General features: G+C 44.2%; 1 protein-coding gene across 1 annotated transcript in view; it reads right to left on the minus strand.

Annotated features, from left to right (window-relative positions):
- The window catches only part of TVP23C (trans-golgi network vesicle protein 23 homolog C), a 247,623-nt gene that overhangs the window by 199,199 nt on the left and 31,945 nt on the right, over positions 1-16,479 (minus strand). Inside the window, exon 2 of the mRNA XM_069654555.1 lies at positions 5,885-5,967. Coding sequence (XP_069510656.1) covers positions 5,885-5,967 — 83 coding nt within the window. The remainder of the gene's footprint in view (positions 1-5,884; positions 5,968-16,479) is intronic.

A 16,479-nucleotide genomic window follows, 5' to 3' on the forward strand; every position in this document is an offset into this window, starting at 1 on the left:
AGAAAGGTAAAACGGCCAGATCTCGACCCCAGGGGTACATCTACGAGAGAGAATCACTCGGGCGGAAGGTCCTTATTGGATTGCGAAAGAAGGACCCAACGACGAGTCATAGCACACCCCCCTTTCAAGTTCTGACCTATCCTAGCCCACTTACTGTCATAGGGTATGGTTATGCATATTCTACTCCAAACCTAGGCTTTCCGGCAAATATCAACATTCAGAGAGAAATAAGGGGAGGTGAAATCTAAGGGCAGCAAATCCCTTCTACTAACTTACCTCCAGTCCCTCTCATAGGAAAACACTATAGTGAGACCCAATCTTTTCCTTCCCCATTAACCCCATGTACTGGGAGTACCAGGGTGAAAGAACTGAAGCCACCAATCTCTGGTTATCATTATCCTGATAGGATAAGGAGGAGAAGACTTGACACCTCATACTCTAACATTGAGAAGGGAGAGAGAAAGTGAACAACAGTACCCCTTTCCTATTATTAGAACACCCCTAGACCAGAAATCTAGTAGGCCTGCCCCTTCTTGAGAATGACCTATCTAACCCCTCCTCGGTCTTCATGGGATGTATTCAGGCACAGGCTACTCTTTCCCCCAAACATCACTTAAATAATGGGACGGATAAGAGATCAAGAGGAGTACAGATTTCCTATGAAAAACACCATTATAGTAGTGAGAAGAAGATGTAGATCAAGGCACATCAACATCTCCAATTTCTATGTCCCATTAAAAAGGCCAGGAAGAGTCAGGAAATTGACTCATCATGCACACCGGCAGACTGTAACCTTTTCAAGATAGTATAAAGAGCACCCAAGCACTCAATGGTTGAAACAAGTAAGAGGGCGGATGGAAGGAGTATCCCAGGACCAGAAGGGAGAGAGTGGGGCGATGTGACGATTGCCCCTGCAAAGCAAGGTAAGGAGGTGGAAGTATGGCGAGCTAGCAGTGTCTGAAAGGAGCCAAAGACGGAGAGTGGGAGGCGACGTAATCAATAAAAGACCCAGGACATTGCTCAGTCCCCTGGGCAGTGAGAAGGAGCCCATCAGTGTCTGAAGGGCAGGGATGGAGACCTGAACCGCAGTGGTTGAAGCCAGAGCCAGCCGAAGCAGCCGCATGACTGGCGAGTTTCTCTGAATGAAAGAAATGCGAGTCAGAGTTGCTATCGCTACAGTGTGTGTCAAAGCGAACGCGTGCAGGCGACATGCTAATGAAAGCTCTTAATGGAAGCGAAGCAAACTTATGCAGAAACTAACTGTTGAAACAGGAAACAAAGTGACAAGAGTTGTCGCGTAAAAGAGTGTACGTTATCGAAAGACTGTGCAGTTGAAAGAGGAGCTCCTGTGAGAAAAGGGAGAGCCGTCTGAAAACCGAAGTAGGAGCAAAATTCCAAAAGCAAGTGAGAAACTCCTGTGAGGAACAGGGGAGCTGTGTGAAAACTGAAACAGGAGCAAAACCCCAAAGTAAAGGGAAAGACACTTTCCACATAAACCAAAAGTGTACAGGAGCATTGGGGTGGCGCCCAGGCAGGAGGACCGTAGAGACCCCACAATGAAAACAGAAGAAACATTGAACATGTAAGGCACCTGGTTGCGTGACCTGCAGTGGGCAGACTGTGCCGTCTGCCATCTGCGCTACGACCAGGGGAGCACTAAGCCGTATCAAGTATAGTGAACTGAACTGTGATATTTTACAAGAGGCAACAGTGAGACAGTTAAATATTTTGAGGAGTGTAAACCAGTCAAGAAGGTCCGGCTCAGGGCGAGGGAAGCCATATGGACCCGCTAGAAAAGAATATCCTGACAAGAGAAGGTATTGTGAACCTTTGTCAAGCAAATCTGAATTGCCAAGAGTATCCCAAGACTATGTGGAACTTTATAAATCTAAGTGCTCTGAAATTGGGTAAGGGAGCTGCAGAGGAGCTCCATTGTTACACTAACTTTATTCTTGAACACTACCCGAGTGCCTTGAACTTTGGTAAGGGAGCCACGGAAGAGCATTGTCTCCAATTTTATTTTGAACTGTACTGAGTTAGCCAAATCCCATTCACCTTTTCTGTATAAGGGAAAGCATAGGTTTGGATGCAGACAGATTTGGACTCCCCTTAGTTTTCTTTTCACTAGGGAACATTCCCACTTTAGATTTAGGACAAGTTTAGTAGTTTCCCATCCAGGCCACCGAAATAAAGGTTTTTGAAAATGTACTTTACTGTCCGTCATCTCTCGATACCATGGCCGTCTCAAAATATTCAGGACTATATAATGGTAAACATCAGTTGTGAGTGTCGGCAAGGCGGTGAGACAACAGATTACTTTCCCATCGAAATTGGTGTCCGACAAGAGTGTGGTTTGGCTCATGTTTTATTTCTTATATATACACACTAATGATTTGGCAGTCAGAATATTGAATGAAGAGGTTGACCCCCTGAGAATGGTCAACAAATCATCATCACAACACAGTCCCCTTAAAAACCAAGGCATGTCTTAAGAAACAGATGCAAATAGTGAATTTGATACCGCCACACAGTCGGCTACTCTGAATCCTACGCAGCACTCCCCTCCAAGAAAGGAACCATCATGTGATTGCTGGAGGGCCCCTACTTTATCTCAAGGCCATCCAGGACATGCAGCCTGCATAGGAGGACCATGCTGGGACCTCTCCTGCCGAGTGTGCCGGACTAATTCTGTCATGCACAGCCCAGTTAAGGAGGACTTAAAGGACAAACATGGGTTGCTTCTGGCACATGCAGCATGGGTGAGGACTCTCATTCCTGTCATCACCTACAGCACCCATGGCCCAGGGACTTGCGACCAGGTGTGGGAGGGCAATACAGAGCAGATTTACGACAGACACCTTGTAAAAAGCTTAAATATAAAGAACACTTTAAAGAATATAGTTCCAGTCTATACAATATATAAAGACTGCTTTAATCTTGATGGTTGCTTATAGATTAAATATAATTATAGGGTTAGCTAGCTTTAAATTTTATTATCGGTCTGTGATTTACCCTTTTGAATATAAAATAAGACTGGGTGCGAAATATGCACTAGCCATTGGCAAAAATGAGGTGGCCAATGACTTTATGGCCAGCTAGTACCTTGCAAATTGAATTTTTGTCCCCTGAAATAAAATGCGGCTATACCGAAGACTGCATATCTAACATTTTGCCACTTAAAGACACCATACACCAGAAAATAGTTGTCGGTCTATCCTTGTGTCGCCTTGCATATATTTTAACCACCAGTTTTTTTTTCTACACGGGTTTGGGTCTTACCCTTGGTTACTACTTTCCCTTCCAGACCTAACCTTTTTCCAGTGAGGTCCACCCAGGGGGATCTCTGAACCCAGGGAGAACAGGGACATTGGACACAGGTAAGGGGCAGGTAAAGAGCATAAAGCAAAGATGTGTCCATTGAAGTGGTGTGTCCGCCTACACTGGTCTCATATGTGTGCTACATAACCATCCCCTTGTGCTCTAGCACCTTGAAGCATCTCTTGTGCTTGATGTGACCATCAATAAAGATCAGAGACCAAATAACTGGACAGACTCAAAGAATATGGCAAAATACTGCTTTATGCTTGGTTTAATTAATCAGGGCCAACTAGCAGACATCCGACTCACACAAACTTGATTATACAGAGGTTTTATACTCGAATACACGTCATCTATGCGGTCATCCTACTAGTAAACTGTAAAACTTTTTGAGGCGAGGGTTTGGTTAGGGGAACATATGCACCTATGGTGTACATAAGGGTTAGTACATCATTGGCTGCCCCTTATCTGAAGGGCACACCTCAAACTGCCTCTAAATATATAGCAGATAAAATGGCAGAGGATTGGTCTATGCAACATTGTATAACAGGTTGCCTACTAGAGCCACTGATTGGTTAGCATTCTTACCCAACCTTGGACTCTCGGCTCTTTAGCAGCAAGTAAGCAAAATAAAACACAGGTGCTCGAGTCACGTTAGATTACTCCTCATTTTCCCAATTAAATCCATCATCTCTCATCAGTCCGGCCATAAACCAAAGTTTCTCGTTTGTAGTTGACCTTGTAGCCTGCTCTCTGTTCTGGAACATTTGAGTGAGTGTGAGCACATCACTATCTTTGTCCGAAGCTTAATGAATAGCCCTGGTTTTCAATTTCTGGATCATGTGTTAGAAGTCCACAAATGTGTCCATTTTGACCTTTGATTTACTGCTATTTGATTCAATTACACTGGGTGTTCTTTCTCCTCTTGGCCTCTTAGAAACTTGCTCACTCCATCTTGTATAGACTTTATACATTTTTAATTGTCCAATACTTGCCTCTTGCAAATATCTTCTTCTTCTTTAATCTAAGAGAAATATGTCTCATGGACATGGCTTATCAGTCTTCCTCCCCTTGTGCCTTGCTATTAATCTTTAAAATAGTGTCCTTGATCCCAGGCCAACATAGAATCCTCTTATTATGCACACAAACTGTTTTTCCAGTGTCTCCTGATTCTGCATCCGCTGTCTGTCTCCGAGGTAGTTGGATTGAATTTGACACAAGCTGACATCTATTTTCCTATCATGGCCATCGTAGCTACATTAGGTTTACCTCTATAGCAAGCTTGTACATGTCTCATCTATCTTGGGTTACTGTGTATTTACATTTATTGGTCAGCAAGTTACTCAATATTCTTTGTATATATAAGATTACTATATATTTAGTTACAAGTTTCTTTTGTTGCTTCATTTACATCGTCACTCTTTTATCGGTTCAGTACGTCTTCATATATATTCTTTATGACATCACTCTACCCTAGTCAGATTTCACCTAGCGATGACATCCTTCCACTCTTTCAATGCGAGGCTACATTCTGTATGGTTGTCTGAGTGCATATCGTCTCTTGTACACTCGATGCGGTATAGGGCCAATAAATGGGGTCCCATTTATAGCCCTTCTCCTGCTGTTCCAATATGATGGTGGTGGTGAGGGGACGGGTGTTAGGGAGAACACGTCCACCATCTACACCCTGGTTACCCAGCTTGTTAAGATAGAGTTTTGATGGCATACCAAGGGTCGCCAGCATTGTCATTCAAAGTAGATTGAAATTGAATCTGTGGATCAAAAACTGTACAATGTAACCAATATGCACAAAATGATTATGAACGAGGCAGTCATCAGCACTACATTATGGTTGCTGTTCTTTTTGTCCAGGGCATTTAAGCCATCTGCGATAGTTGCAAATGATTAGGGGTAGGGTAGGAACATACAGTTTTCTACCAAGACTTTCTCTCAGATGACAAACTAAACTGCTACCTGAGACAAATATCTATCTAGAAAGGCACTGATCTTTAAATAGTTTATTTCATTTAATGATACAATCAAAGGACAATAAATAATTGGATATAACACCATAAACAATTAAAACAATATAGCATGGGGAATCCTATTTGACATATACTTATTCATATTGCTCACAATAAATCACCCACATTCTTATACTCAAATAAGCATGCAATTATAGAGTGCAGGGGGGATTGCTGATGTAGAAAGCCAGAGATCCCAGTGAGGTAAAATGAGGCAAAATAATGCTTTTTAATGACAATGGAAAGGATATTGTTACACAGACAAAAAAATCAAAGTTATCAAATAGCTGGTCAAGAACAGGAAATGTTCATACCATATGGTTTACCCTTCTGTGTTTAAGGTTATTGTAGATTGTGTCACACATTCCTTTATTGAAAAATCAAAATGCAGCACAGTTTTTGGCACAGGTGAATATTGGAAATGCTGGATGTAAAAAATTGACAAGCGTGATGTATGAGTAGTAATATAAACTAAACAAATTAAATGTCACTGCTCTTTAAACAGCGATTTTTGGCATTAATTGTTTAACCTGGTGCATTACCTTATCTTTGACTTTTTAGGCTTCCTAGGACTTCCCTCATCAGCATCAAACAATGATACATCTTCAGTGTCATCACTGCTGTCCTAGAGAACAAAAATAAAATGTAAACATCTTGCCAAGTCACCCTGCTGAGACCATCAATGCAACAATCTCCATGGCACATTAACAGTAAGACAACCAGGTGCACAGACATCTGCACTAGTCAGATCATTCAGATTTCAGTTACTTTTATCTATACACTCGATGGCATGCATTGAAATGAAGCCTTATTACACTGTTCAAGATATAAGAAGGCAAATAATCCAATTTCTTTGTGGCTGCTTACCCGTGTGTTTAATTCGACCAATCATAACAGCCATCACGCACCACGTAGCAATATATTAAACTTTTTCGCTGCGCATAACTCACTTTTTTTCAAAAGATTAATATCTGCCAACTGTACGTGTTCCCATCCACCATTTAGTGATAAAATTAATCTTCTGCGTGATCGAAGTGCAAGCTCCCTGGGGGAAACAAATCATAGCACACTCCCCTGTATGTGACATCAGCTGCTGCATCTACTATTCAATGCCCCTTGTCATCAGATTAGTGTACGGTGGACCTGAACCTATGGTCTAAGCAATGCATTTAAGTGATTGTCGCCAGGGAAATGGGGAGACAAATGATGCCCCAGCCCCTGGTGCCTTCCTGGTTGCCGCTCTTTTTCCCTATATAAAGAGCCCTCCAGCCTCTTTTCCTTTCTAGATGGGGAGCAGGTGCAAGTGTATCTAGGTCGCCAGACCTAAGCCGTGCCTCTTCCTTTCTGCTCTTAACTCTTAGATCAAGGGCCATCTCGCCAGGGCAGACTGAGAAAAGGGCAGACGGAGAAAAGGGCAATTCCTGTTCGGATCAGGAGGACCCAGGACCCAAACCCCTGTCCAGAGAGCAGGTAAGCATGCACCAACATGTGTTTAAAGGATAGTTCCGGGACTTTTTTTTTTTTATTGTCCCTACGTTTCGGCCATGTGTTTTTAAGCATAAATCGGTAGATCGTAGAAAACTTTCCTATGGACCTTACCCGACTTTTCGTCCATTAACGCACTCGAAATCAGCCGCCATTTTCTGATAATCCTATCATTTCCCCCCATCGCCCTGGCTCACCTGCTTTTGCGGCACTAAATCAAATCCCCCGCCCCTGAAACAGACTTTATCAAAACATTCATACTCCCCGCCTCTATCCGTGACGTGACTGTGCTGCGTAGCCAAACGCGCCCAGGCGTCTTCTACGCGACTCCACACAGAACCCGGAAACCAACACAGATTAGCTCACAACACAGCGCGCCACAATTCGGAATATGAAACTGTACTTTTAAATCAAACCACAAGATTGTAAATTTGGTAAAGTACATTTATTTGACATCAAATGTTTAGAGAATATTCAGCGATTTGCATTTTTCTTTGCTCACGTTCCAAAAAGTTCGTTTTGAGGCCTTTGCTGTACACAGGGTCTTAGATCATCTCACAATGCAGCGCCACAATTCGGAATATGAAACTGTGGTTTAAAAGCAAACGGCAAGATTGTCCATTTGGCAAAGTACATTTATTGGACATCAAATGTTTAGAGAATATTCTGCGATTTGCATTTTTCTTTGCTCTCGATCCAAAATAGTTCGTCTTGAGGCAAGCGATGTTCGTGTGCAGTACACAGGGTGTTGGTTTACGTTAAAATAAGCTCTTCGGTCGCACTGATAATCGCATGGCTGTTCCAACAACGAGGCACTAGGCCACCACAACGGTCTGTATGTTGCATCTAGCCGTTAGTACCGCGTAAGGGCATACTTGTACTTGGCGACCGTCCCATAAAATGGTCAGGGTGGTAACGTTGTTCACGCGGAGAAGCAACTGGCGGTTATAAAAGCCATCCGCCGGTGTCTGGTACTCGTGACACATACAATAATGAAGGATTTAAAAACATAAAAAATGAAATTAGTCTCACCATCAGATCTTTATTAAAATTATTCATTTTATATATTAGGTCGGGAAATTATTTCATAGCTAGGACAGTGCAACTGGGTATTATACGTCAATGGGGGGGCTGTAGGATACTGATACAGTCCCCCAGTGCAGGGGTTGACAGGGAGGCAGTGCAGGTGGAGAGTGGAAGGGCCCAGGACCGAGGTCGCAGACAGTGGACCAGTTGTAGCAGGGGAGAGGGAGAGAGAAAGCAGAAGCAAAGAGGAAGGTTTTGAGGTGCTTCCGTAAAAGGAGATGGTTCTCCTCAAGATAGTGCGCGGTACAAAACAATATGCCACATAGAACGAACAAGTACAACTTAACCCGTCTTTAAAGCTACTGTATAGTAATTAAATTGCGGTATAAACTCATCTAAAGAGTTACTTACATTATATTTGCATTTTCCATTGTGTCTGTGCGTAGGGCAGCCCCGAAATACCACTCCTTCTATGCCGACGTTATTTCTTCTAATGAACGAACATTAAATGGCTTTCAATTCTGAAATTATATTCATTATCGTTTCTTACGTTATTGCCCCACACCCCCAAAAAGAAGTCTTTCGGGATGGTCCCGGCCTGTCAAGGTCAAATAACAATAGAACCTTATACTGAGTCGTGGGCCATTCCGGCACCCGAGAAAAAAATCAAAGCAGCTGACCTTCACTTTGAACGAGCACACATTCCTAGTTCGCTACATTCAGTGTAAGGCCATCTCACAGGACTCACAGAGCAATCACTTTTATTTACACAATACATAGCTACACATATTCAATGGGCCTGCGACATGAGGAGACTCGAGAGAACAGACAATCAAATTACAATCATTTAAACCGTGATGTGCATTTCTCAATGAGCTCTTCTTTAGGTGGACATGGAACAGAGGCAATGTTGGGTGGCAATGCAGTTGTCCCCTGCACAGGTTCGTTCACAACTCCATGTATGTGCCTATCTAGGACATCAACAATAAGTCTCTCAATAAAGTCATATTGCATATCCTCAAACACTGGTTTGATAACCCATTGTTTACTTCTTTTAATGAAGGCCTTATTGTAGCGAAGCGTCCCTAAAATTCCGGTCGTCCTACTTTGTTGACGGCCAACATTATGGTTATGTGCCAAGACCGCTAGAAGAGTCCGATTTATCATGCCCTCCATGCCAAAATGCAATCGTTTTGGCCTGTACTTTAGGCACATATTGTGGAACACCTCCAAATCTCCTGTGTGGCAGAATTCCGTGAGTCCCCTCAAATCTCTTGTTATAGTTTTATCAAATACAATCTTTTCAATGGCTTTGTGAGTGGGTGATGAAGGAATCAACCACTTCTTCTTCCGTGCCTCCTCTGTGGACAAATGGCCATGTTCACAATTGTGGAAATGTTGGTTTGTGGTCCAGCGGTGAACGTTGCTACAGTGTAGCATTACTGACCGCCATTTTTCCAGTAGAATTTCCAACGACCCTCCACATGTTTTTGAGCTCCACCAAAGATGGTTGCTGATTGACTTGGACCACTGTGAAATACCTTGCATATCTTTTTTTTTTACCTGCAGCTGACATTTTTTTATTGATTGTTTTTGCAAGATGCCAAACGTCAAATTGGTGATTTATATTTTTGTACTGTTCTCTCATTGTCTTGGCAATTGAAACGTGTCTGTCCGTGGCTATCAGGTCGATCACCATTCCCCGCGATTGTAGTTCTTGCAATGATGCTACAAAGCCAACTTTCTCCATGGCCACTGAGGATGTGCTTTGTGACACCTGCACGACCACCGAACTCACAATTCTCTTACTTTCCATGTCCTGAAAGTGGTAGGTGCAGTACTTGGCTGAAAATCCTGGGCTGTCGCACTGTCCATCACCGGCTAGCCTGAACCGTTTGCCTGCGAATGTACTATCAATAGACATTTTTTTCCATTCTCCAAGCTTCGCTAATGGCTGGAAATAGATAATCGGTTTGGTATTTGTAGAACTGAGTTTTCGCAATGAAATGGATTCCCACAAACTGAAAGAAAGACTAACTTTTTAAAACTTGAACCACTAAAAAGTGCAGCCGCTGCACAAAGTAGATTGCCTGCTGGCAGTTGCCCCAGCATGGGTTTTGCAGACCATGAGAAAGGATGATATTTTGTACAGGTGGCATGTATTTTAAGGTTAGTGCCTCGAATTGCACGAGTCACATTAATCAATGGCTCCCCACATACTTCCCCACCAACCGAATGCCCACATTTCATCCGAATAATAATATCAATCAAACAACTATCGAATACAATGAATTTGGCCTCTTTCCTTATACTGTCACTCTGCATCCCAGCTGGTTCGGCCTGCAACGTGGAGGACATGTCACTCACATGAAAGGTAGAATCTCTGATATCGTCTTCCGCTATGTTCAGTGATATTGATGGTGTTTCATTGTCGTCCACTTCATTCTCTTCCATTGCAACATCTGTTCCTTCTCCGGCGATGGGTGAATAAAACAATTTCTTCAACTTTCTCGCGGTCTTAGTTTTTGCGGGTGTGGATTCTGTGAATTGATCTCCGACTGCATCCGAACTACCAGGAGGACATTCACTATCAATGGCTGGATGTGGTATAGCTCCGTTGTCAATCACTTCATATTCTTCCCATTGGCACGATGCATCTCCAGTCTCAAGTCCCTGCCAAAAGGTTTGACAAGCAACATCTCTCGTTCGCTTCACTGTCTCTGTAGATCTAGTTCGTACACCCACTCGCAACTAGAGGACAGATTGGAAAAGGGATGTTCAGTTTAAACACAACTTACAGTATTGAACTATTAACAGTGAAAAACAACATAATATAGTGACCAGGACACTAACCTTCTTTTGCTTTCTTCTCTTTGAAACTTTCTTGCCTCGAACTTCAACATCGGGACGCTGTTGCTCCGACTCGTGTGTGCATGTCTCCACTTCCTCTTGCGCTGCAACGACTATATTTTCATGATAAGCACATCCATCACGCACTGACGCTCCATCGACTCCCTGAAACATAGAAGTTTCATTAGTATGTATAATAATATTGAAAACACAAAATGTACTTGGGGACCAATACCCACGTACACCTCAATAGCAAAACACGAATGAACGCTTTGTGTAGAACATTCAAACGACAATTATTCACGCATTGTTGATCTAGTTAGATGGAACTGTCAAGATCCATACCTCGGGCTCCTCATAGACTTCCATTGATGATATTATTGAAGATGATGCTTCAGTAACTCCCTAAAACACAGTAATTGCATTAGTATGGTTTTCTATTTTGTTAAAAAGAACATACACTTTGTGCAGGCGTCAACGGCTCATCTAAAGAGACCTGCACAAATGATCAGTTGTCTAAAATAAATAATGGATATCTAAATATGATTCGATTTGCTCGATCGTTGGAAGTGTCACCACCCAGAGATCTGCATCAACTACTAGGGGTGATGTTCTTGTAGAAGAAGCTCCGTCATCTCCCTGAAACATAGTACTTGCGTTAATAAAGAAGGAAGTCTAGCGGATGTAATCACGTCATATGATTTCGCTTGATCGAACTGTCAGTATCCATACCTCGAAATGCATAAGAACATCAAGGGACGATGTAACTGCGGTGCACACTTCTGCAAGCTGTTGCGCCGACCCGTAACTGCATGCTCCCCTTCTTCTTGGACTAATGCTCCATCGACTCCCTGAAACATAGGACTTTCATTAGTAATGAACACAATATTGAAAAAAGAAGACACATAGGAGGGCGACGACAGAAGGACATATCAATGGCTAAAAACGAAAGAAACATTGTCTGTAACAATCACGCTACAAGAATGCAAGATCTGATGATCTCCATCGATGGAACTGTCCGGAAACGTACCTCGAGCATCTGAGTGACATCAACGGTTGTCGTCCATGCGTTGGACTCCTCAGCATCTCCCTGAAAGACAGTACTTGCATTATTTTGGATAACAATAATTATAACTGAAAACAAAGACTAGAGGACGAGTACAATGGTGTACCATTAGGTAAAATAATCACACGATAAATTAAAACTATTGATTTACATGCCTAAAACAAGTCAGTGGCAGAATAGCTAAGTAAGATTACCCGATAGGCGCTTGAAGTGGCTGATGACTGCAATAACGACACGGATGGAGAATCTTCCGCCTTCATATTGAGTGGATACATAAATGGGGAAATTATTGTTAGCTAATGCTACACACTACCGCAAGGCCGAGAGATAAATACGTAAACTTGACTCACCAGTGGAGGGATGTGGACGAATAGAGTGGGAATAGCGGTTGAGAGCAATTTTCGCTTCGCTCGCGGTGTGTTCTTCTTTATTAGCAATGATGTGGAGTACATGTCAGAGGTAAAGTGCCTGCTGCAGATGCGGTATCGATCACCCCTCTTGTCCGCAAAGACTTCTAGGACTCTACTTTCAAGCTCAGACGGTGGATATCCGAAATATCGGACCCATTCTCTTATCTGATCTATTGTCTTAGGGAAAACATGCATTATAGTACCTTCAGATTTACTATGAGTCTTCGAAGGGCAACCGCCAATGGAACAGGCAGGCATTGTGGAAAGTTCTGAAAAGTAAAGATCAACAATTCTCTATGAATACCAATGTGTTAAAAAATTAAATGACACATAAAAGGTTCAATGCAAGGTTCTTTTTGGTTCTTGGAACTATACACGTTATTCACATGCGGATAAGTATTTGAATAACTTTAAAAAAATAGAAAAATAATTTCACTAAACTCAGAACATGTGACTAGTTCCTTGCATGTACTGTCTTGAACGAAAAGAAATTGGACGCAAAATGATTATGGTACATGGCCTTACCTTGACGAACAAACAGTTAGATGCAGGGATCAGAGTAGTTTCTTGTCGTAGAACAGGGAGCAGTTCACAGGTTGCAAACTGACGAGTTTCCTCGAAGTGGTCACGGAAGTTCACAGAGACGAAGAGCAGATAACCAGCACCTTCACGGGTTGACTAGCAAAGCGCAAAGAAGTTCTCATTAGAAATATGAAGTGGGTTATAAAGAATTCGAAACAGGGGTGTGTTTGTGAATGACGTGTATATGTCGTGGCATTATGCGGTTTGCAGGGGAGCGTCCAGCGTGAGGGGGGGGATGCTTGGCAGGAGACACGGGGTCTGGAGGTAGACATGGGAACAACAACCCATGCTCTATAGACCACTTTGAAGTGTACATGGTCTTTGGCACCTCTTGGCCTTTATTGCTCCCTGACAGCTCCACTTGCCAGCACAAGTACCCCGGTGCGAACTGCCTTTGATAGGGCGGGGGGGGGGGGGTGGATTGGGGCTGTGGTCGTGCAGACAAGACACAGGAAGACTCGTGAATGGAGACACACTTATGTGGATTGCAGGGGGGCGTCCAGCGTGAGGGGGGATGCTTGGCAGGAGACACGGGGTCTGGAGGTAGACATGGGAACAACAACCCATGCTCTATAGACCACTTTGAAGTGTACATGGTCTTTGGCACCTCTTGGCCTTTATCGCTCCCTGACAGCTCCACTTGCCAGCACAAGTACCCCGGTGCGAACTGCCTTTGATAGGGCGGGGGGGGGGGTTGGATTGGGGCGGTGGTCGTGCAGACAAGACTCGTTTGCCGCAGGGCCTCACCAAGGAGAGGCCATCTAACTGCATGTAAGAGGCAGGCTGCAGGATCTAGTACATGGAAGGCAGGGGGGTGAGTTTATAAATACCTCACCCTCCCAGGAGAATATATGGGTGCAGTTCACCCTGGAGACCCTGGATGCCTAGGCAGTTAGTCAGCAGCAGGCTGGCCTGTGGTGGCAAGGCGGCACGGGCCAGAGGGGGTCATCTCTGTACCCGGTGCCCAAAAGGATGATTTATTATGATCAACCATATTGATTATTTACCTATAACCATGTTTTGTATCAATAAAATCCAACGGCCTTTTATTGCCAACGCTTGAACAAAGTGGTGTGGTAAGTATTTTTGGGGGAGGAGGCAAGGCCGGGAGGCTTGATGCCAACCCGCAAAATAACATATGTATGTCTGCTGCATATGGGTTCAATGGTTATGTGGATTGAAGGTGGGCGGCCAGCGTGAGGGAGGATGCTGGCCGGAGACATGTGGTGTGACAAGACAAGGCACAGGAAGACTATTCAATTGAGAGACACTAGATTAATTTAAAAAATCAAAACAACCATTGTTAAAATATATGTTGGGTTTTATTTTAGATCTTAATTTCAATTGAACATAAATAATAAACATTACACATTGTAAAGTTCCGGTTGCAGCACATCCAGGGAAAATCTGCGGTATTGTCCACTGTCGCTGGGGAAATGTTGTCTAATGGCAAGTACCGCACAGGCAGGTATTACTCTCCGAACGCGGTGTCCGAGCCTCCCGTGAAGCCACCAAGTGAAGCAACGATAGGCCACCAGCCTGTACCACCTGTGAAAATGAAAGATGCAAACTGTATTAAAATGACAAAACTTTCTTATCACTGTCGATTCAGGTAAAAAATGTCATTCTGCTTTGAAAAAAATTCTATCTAGAAAATGCACAATATGGAACCAATTTACATGCGTTCGAATGATATGTAGATGTAATTTTATATGTGGGAGACGACCATGAAATAGTAGTGGCATCACTGACATCACAACCAGAGTATACTTACTCGTTACTTGGATTACGCGGACGAACAGTGCCGCGAAGTTCGTGCATAAGCACCATCATCATCCTCAACACGGTCCGTGAGAGGCAGGCTTCCCTGAACTCTGGCAGCTCGGTGATGCATTGCGGACTTGGCTCGCCTTCCGAAATGTAGGCCAAGCACCCGGAATTTTCACGGCACTAGCAGTTCTCCTCAGTTGGCATTAGCTCGCACCGATTGCACGTGCACCAGGTGGAGACGCCGTCCATGCGACATGGTCCAGGCTCTTCATCCGTTGACTGGTCCTCCCAACTGCCGTCCGAATCCCCATCGTTTTCGCGTGCTTGCCTTTCCAGTAGTTCTTCCTCGGTGTACTCGGGCTCGTACGTATACGGCATTATTGTAGCCATTGTGTGGTAAAGAAAGTAAAATAATTTACAGAGATGGTACAGGTGTTCACAAGGCCTAGAATCGGCGAAGGTAGCTGACCAGAGCACAGAAACGAGTCACAGAATACTCAAAGTAACACAGAGAGAGTAATGGAATCGAAAATCTGCTGCTGTGTGTTGTGAAACGGTGTGTTTATACTTATTGAGGAAAGAGGCGTCCTGCCATTTCCATGGCGACACTTCATTAGCTGAGGCGCAGCGATTGTTGACACGAAACGTGCTTTGGCGTTGGGAAATGGCCGGTACGCGTCTGCTGATGTCAGGCTCAGGGGCGGGGGATTTGATTTAGTGCCGCAAAAGCAGGTGAGCCAGGGCGATGGGGGGAAATGATAGGATTATCAGAAAATGGCGGCTGATTTCGAGTGCGTTAATGGACGAAAAGTCGGGTAAGGTCCATAGGAAAGTTTTCTACGATCTACCGATTTATGCTTAAAAACACATGGCCGAACCGTAGGGACAATAAAAAAAAAGTCCCGGAACTATCCTTTAACCCCTCTGTCCCCACAGGCCATCCCCACCATCATCAGGCAACGCCAACTTCTCCAGTGCTGGGGTGAGGACAGGTGCTCCGTGGCACAGTAAGTTGCGCAAGTTTTGTTGTCACGCCGCAGCGTGAGCGCGGTTCGCGTGCATCATGCGTCCCTGACCCCGCGGTCCGTCGCAACAGCTTCCTGCACCCACGCACCCCCTTTGCTCTTCCTCATTGATTGCCCTGTTTTGCATTGTATCGCTTTGTATTCTGCTGCATTCTTCCTTCTTCTAGGTTTACATTTGTTGACTGCTTTGTTTTTTTGTATATTGTTCTGTGTTCTGCTGTGCTCCGGCCTCCTCCAGGTTCTCTTTTTAAGGACTGCTCTGTCCCTGATGCCATGGTAACATGATCTGCTTACCGGACTGTCTTGTTTTCTGCCTGCTCTTCCATCTGAGCTCTGATCTACTGCTCCTGTCTACTTAGTGAATTGTCCACTATTGTCTTGCCCCTTTCTGTCTCATCTGCTTGAATCCCTCCTCCTTTTGTCCTCCCCTAGTGTCCCCCCCTCCCAACCATTCCCCTCTACCCGTCTTCCTCAATCCTCTTCCCCCACCAACTCTATGGTGCTCTCTGTTGCCGCTATCTTTTCAAACTGTTTCTTTATCGACTATCCTGCTCTCCTCACTAAGTCCGGTAGGAAAAGGTTCAAAAAGGAAATCCTGGTCTCCAACCCAGATCTCCCCATCGCGGACACCTATACCAGTGCTTCCTCCAGACAAACCCTCAACGACCTACTCTTTGTCGTTCCCTCGCCAGACCTTTGGACTGTTCATATGGTCTCTGTGCTCCCTCTTCTTCTCCCATTAATGGTGGCACCCGGTGGGAGGCCCTCCTGGCCCCCTTCCACTCTTCTAAGAACATCATTGTTTTCCTGAATGGCACCGTCTTGGTGCAAGGCCCTCAGGCACAACCTTCTCTTTAATAGACACTTCCCGTGCCTCATCAATTTCCTTTTGTCTCCTGCTGTCCCTTCTCTCCCTTCGGCTT

The sequence above is a fragment of the Ambystoma mexicanum genome, chromosome 3q, assembly GCF_040938575.1.
Source record: "Ambystoma mexicanum isolate Mex_15411 chromosome 3q, UKY_AmexF1_1, whole genome shotgun sequence".
Classification (NCBI taxonomy): Eukaryota; Metazoa; Chordata; class Amphibia; order Caudata; family Ambystomatidae; genus Ambystoma; species Ambystoma mexicanum.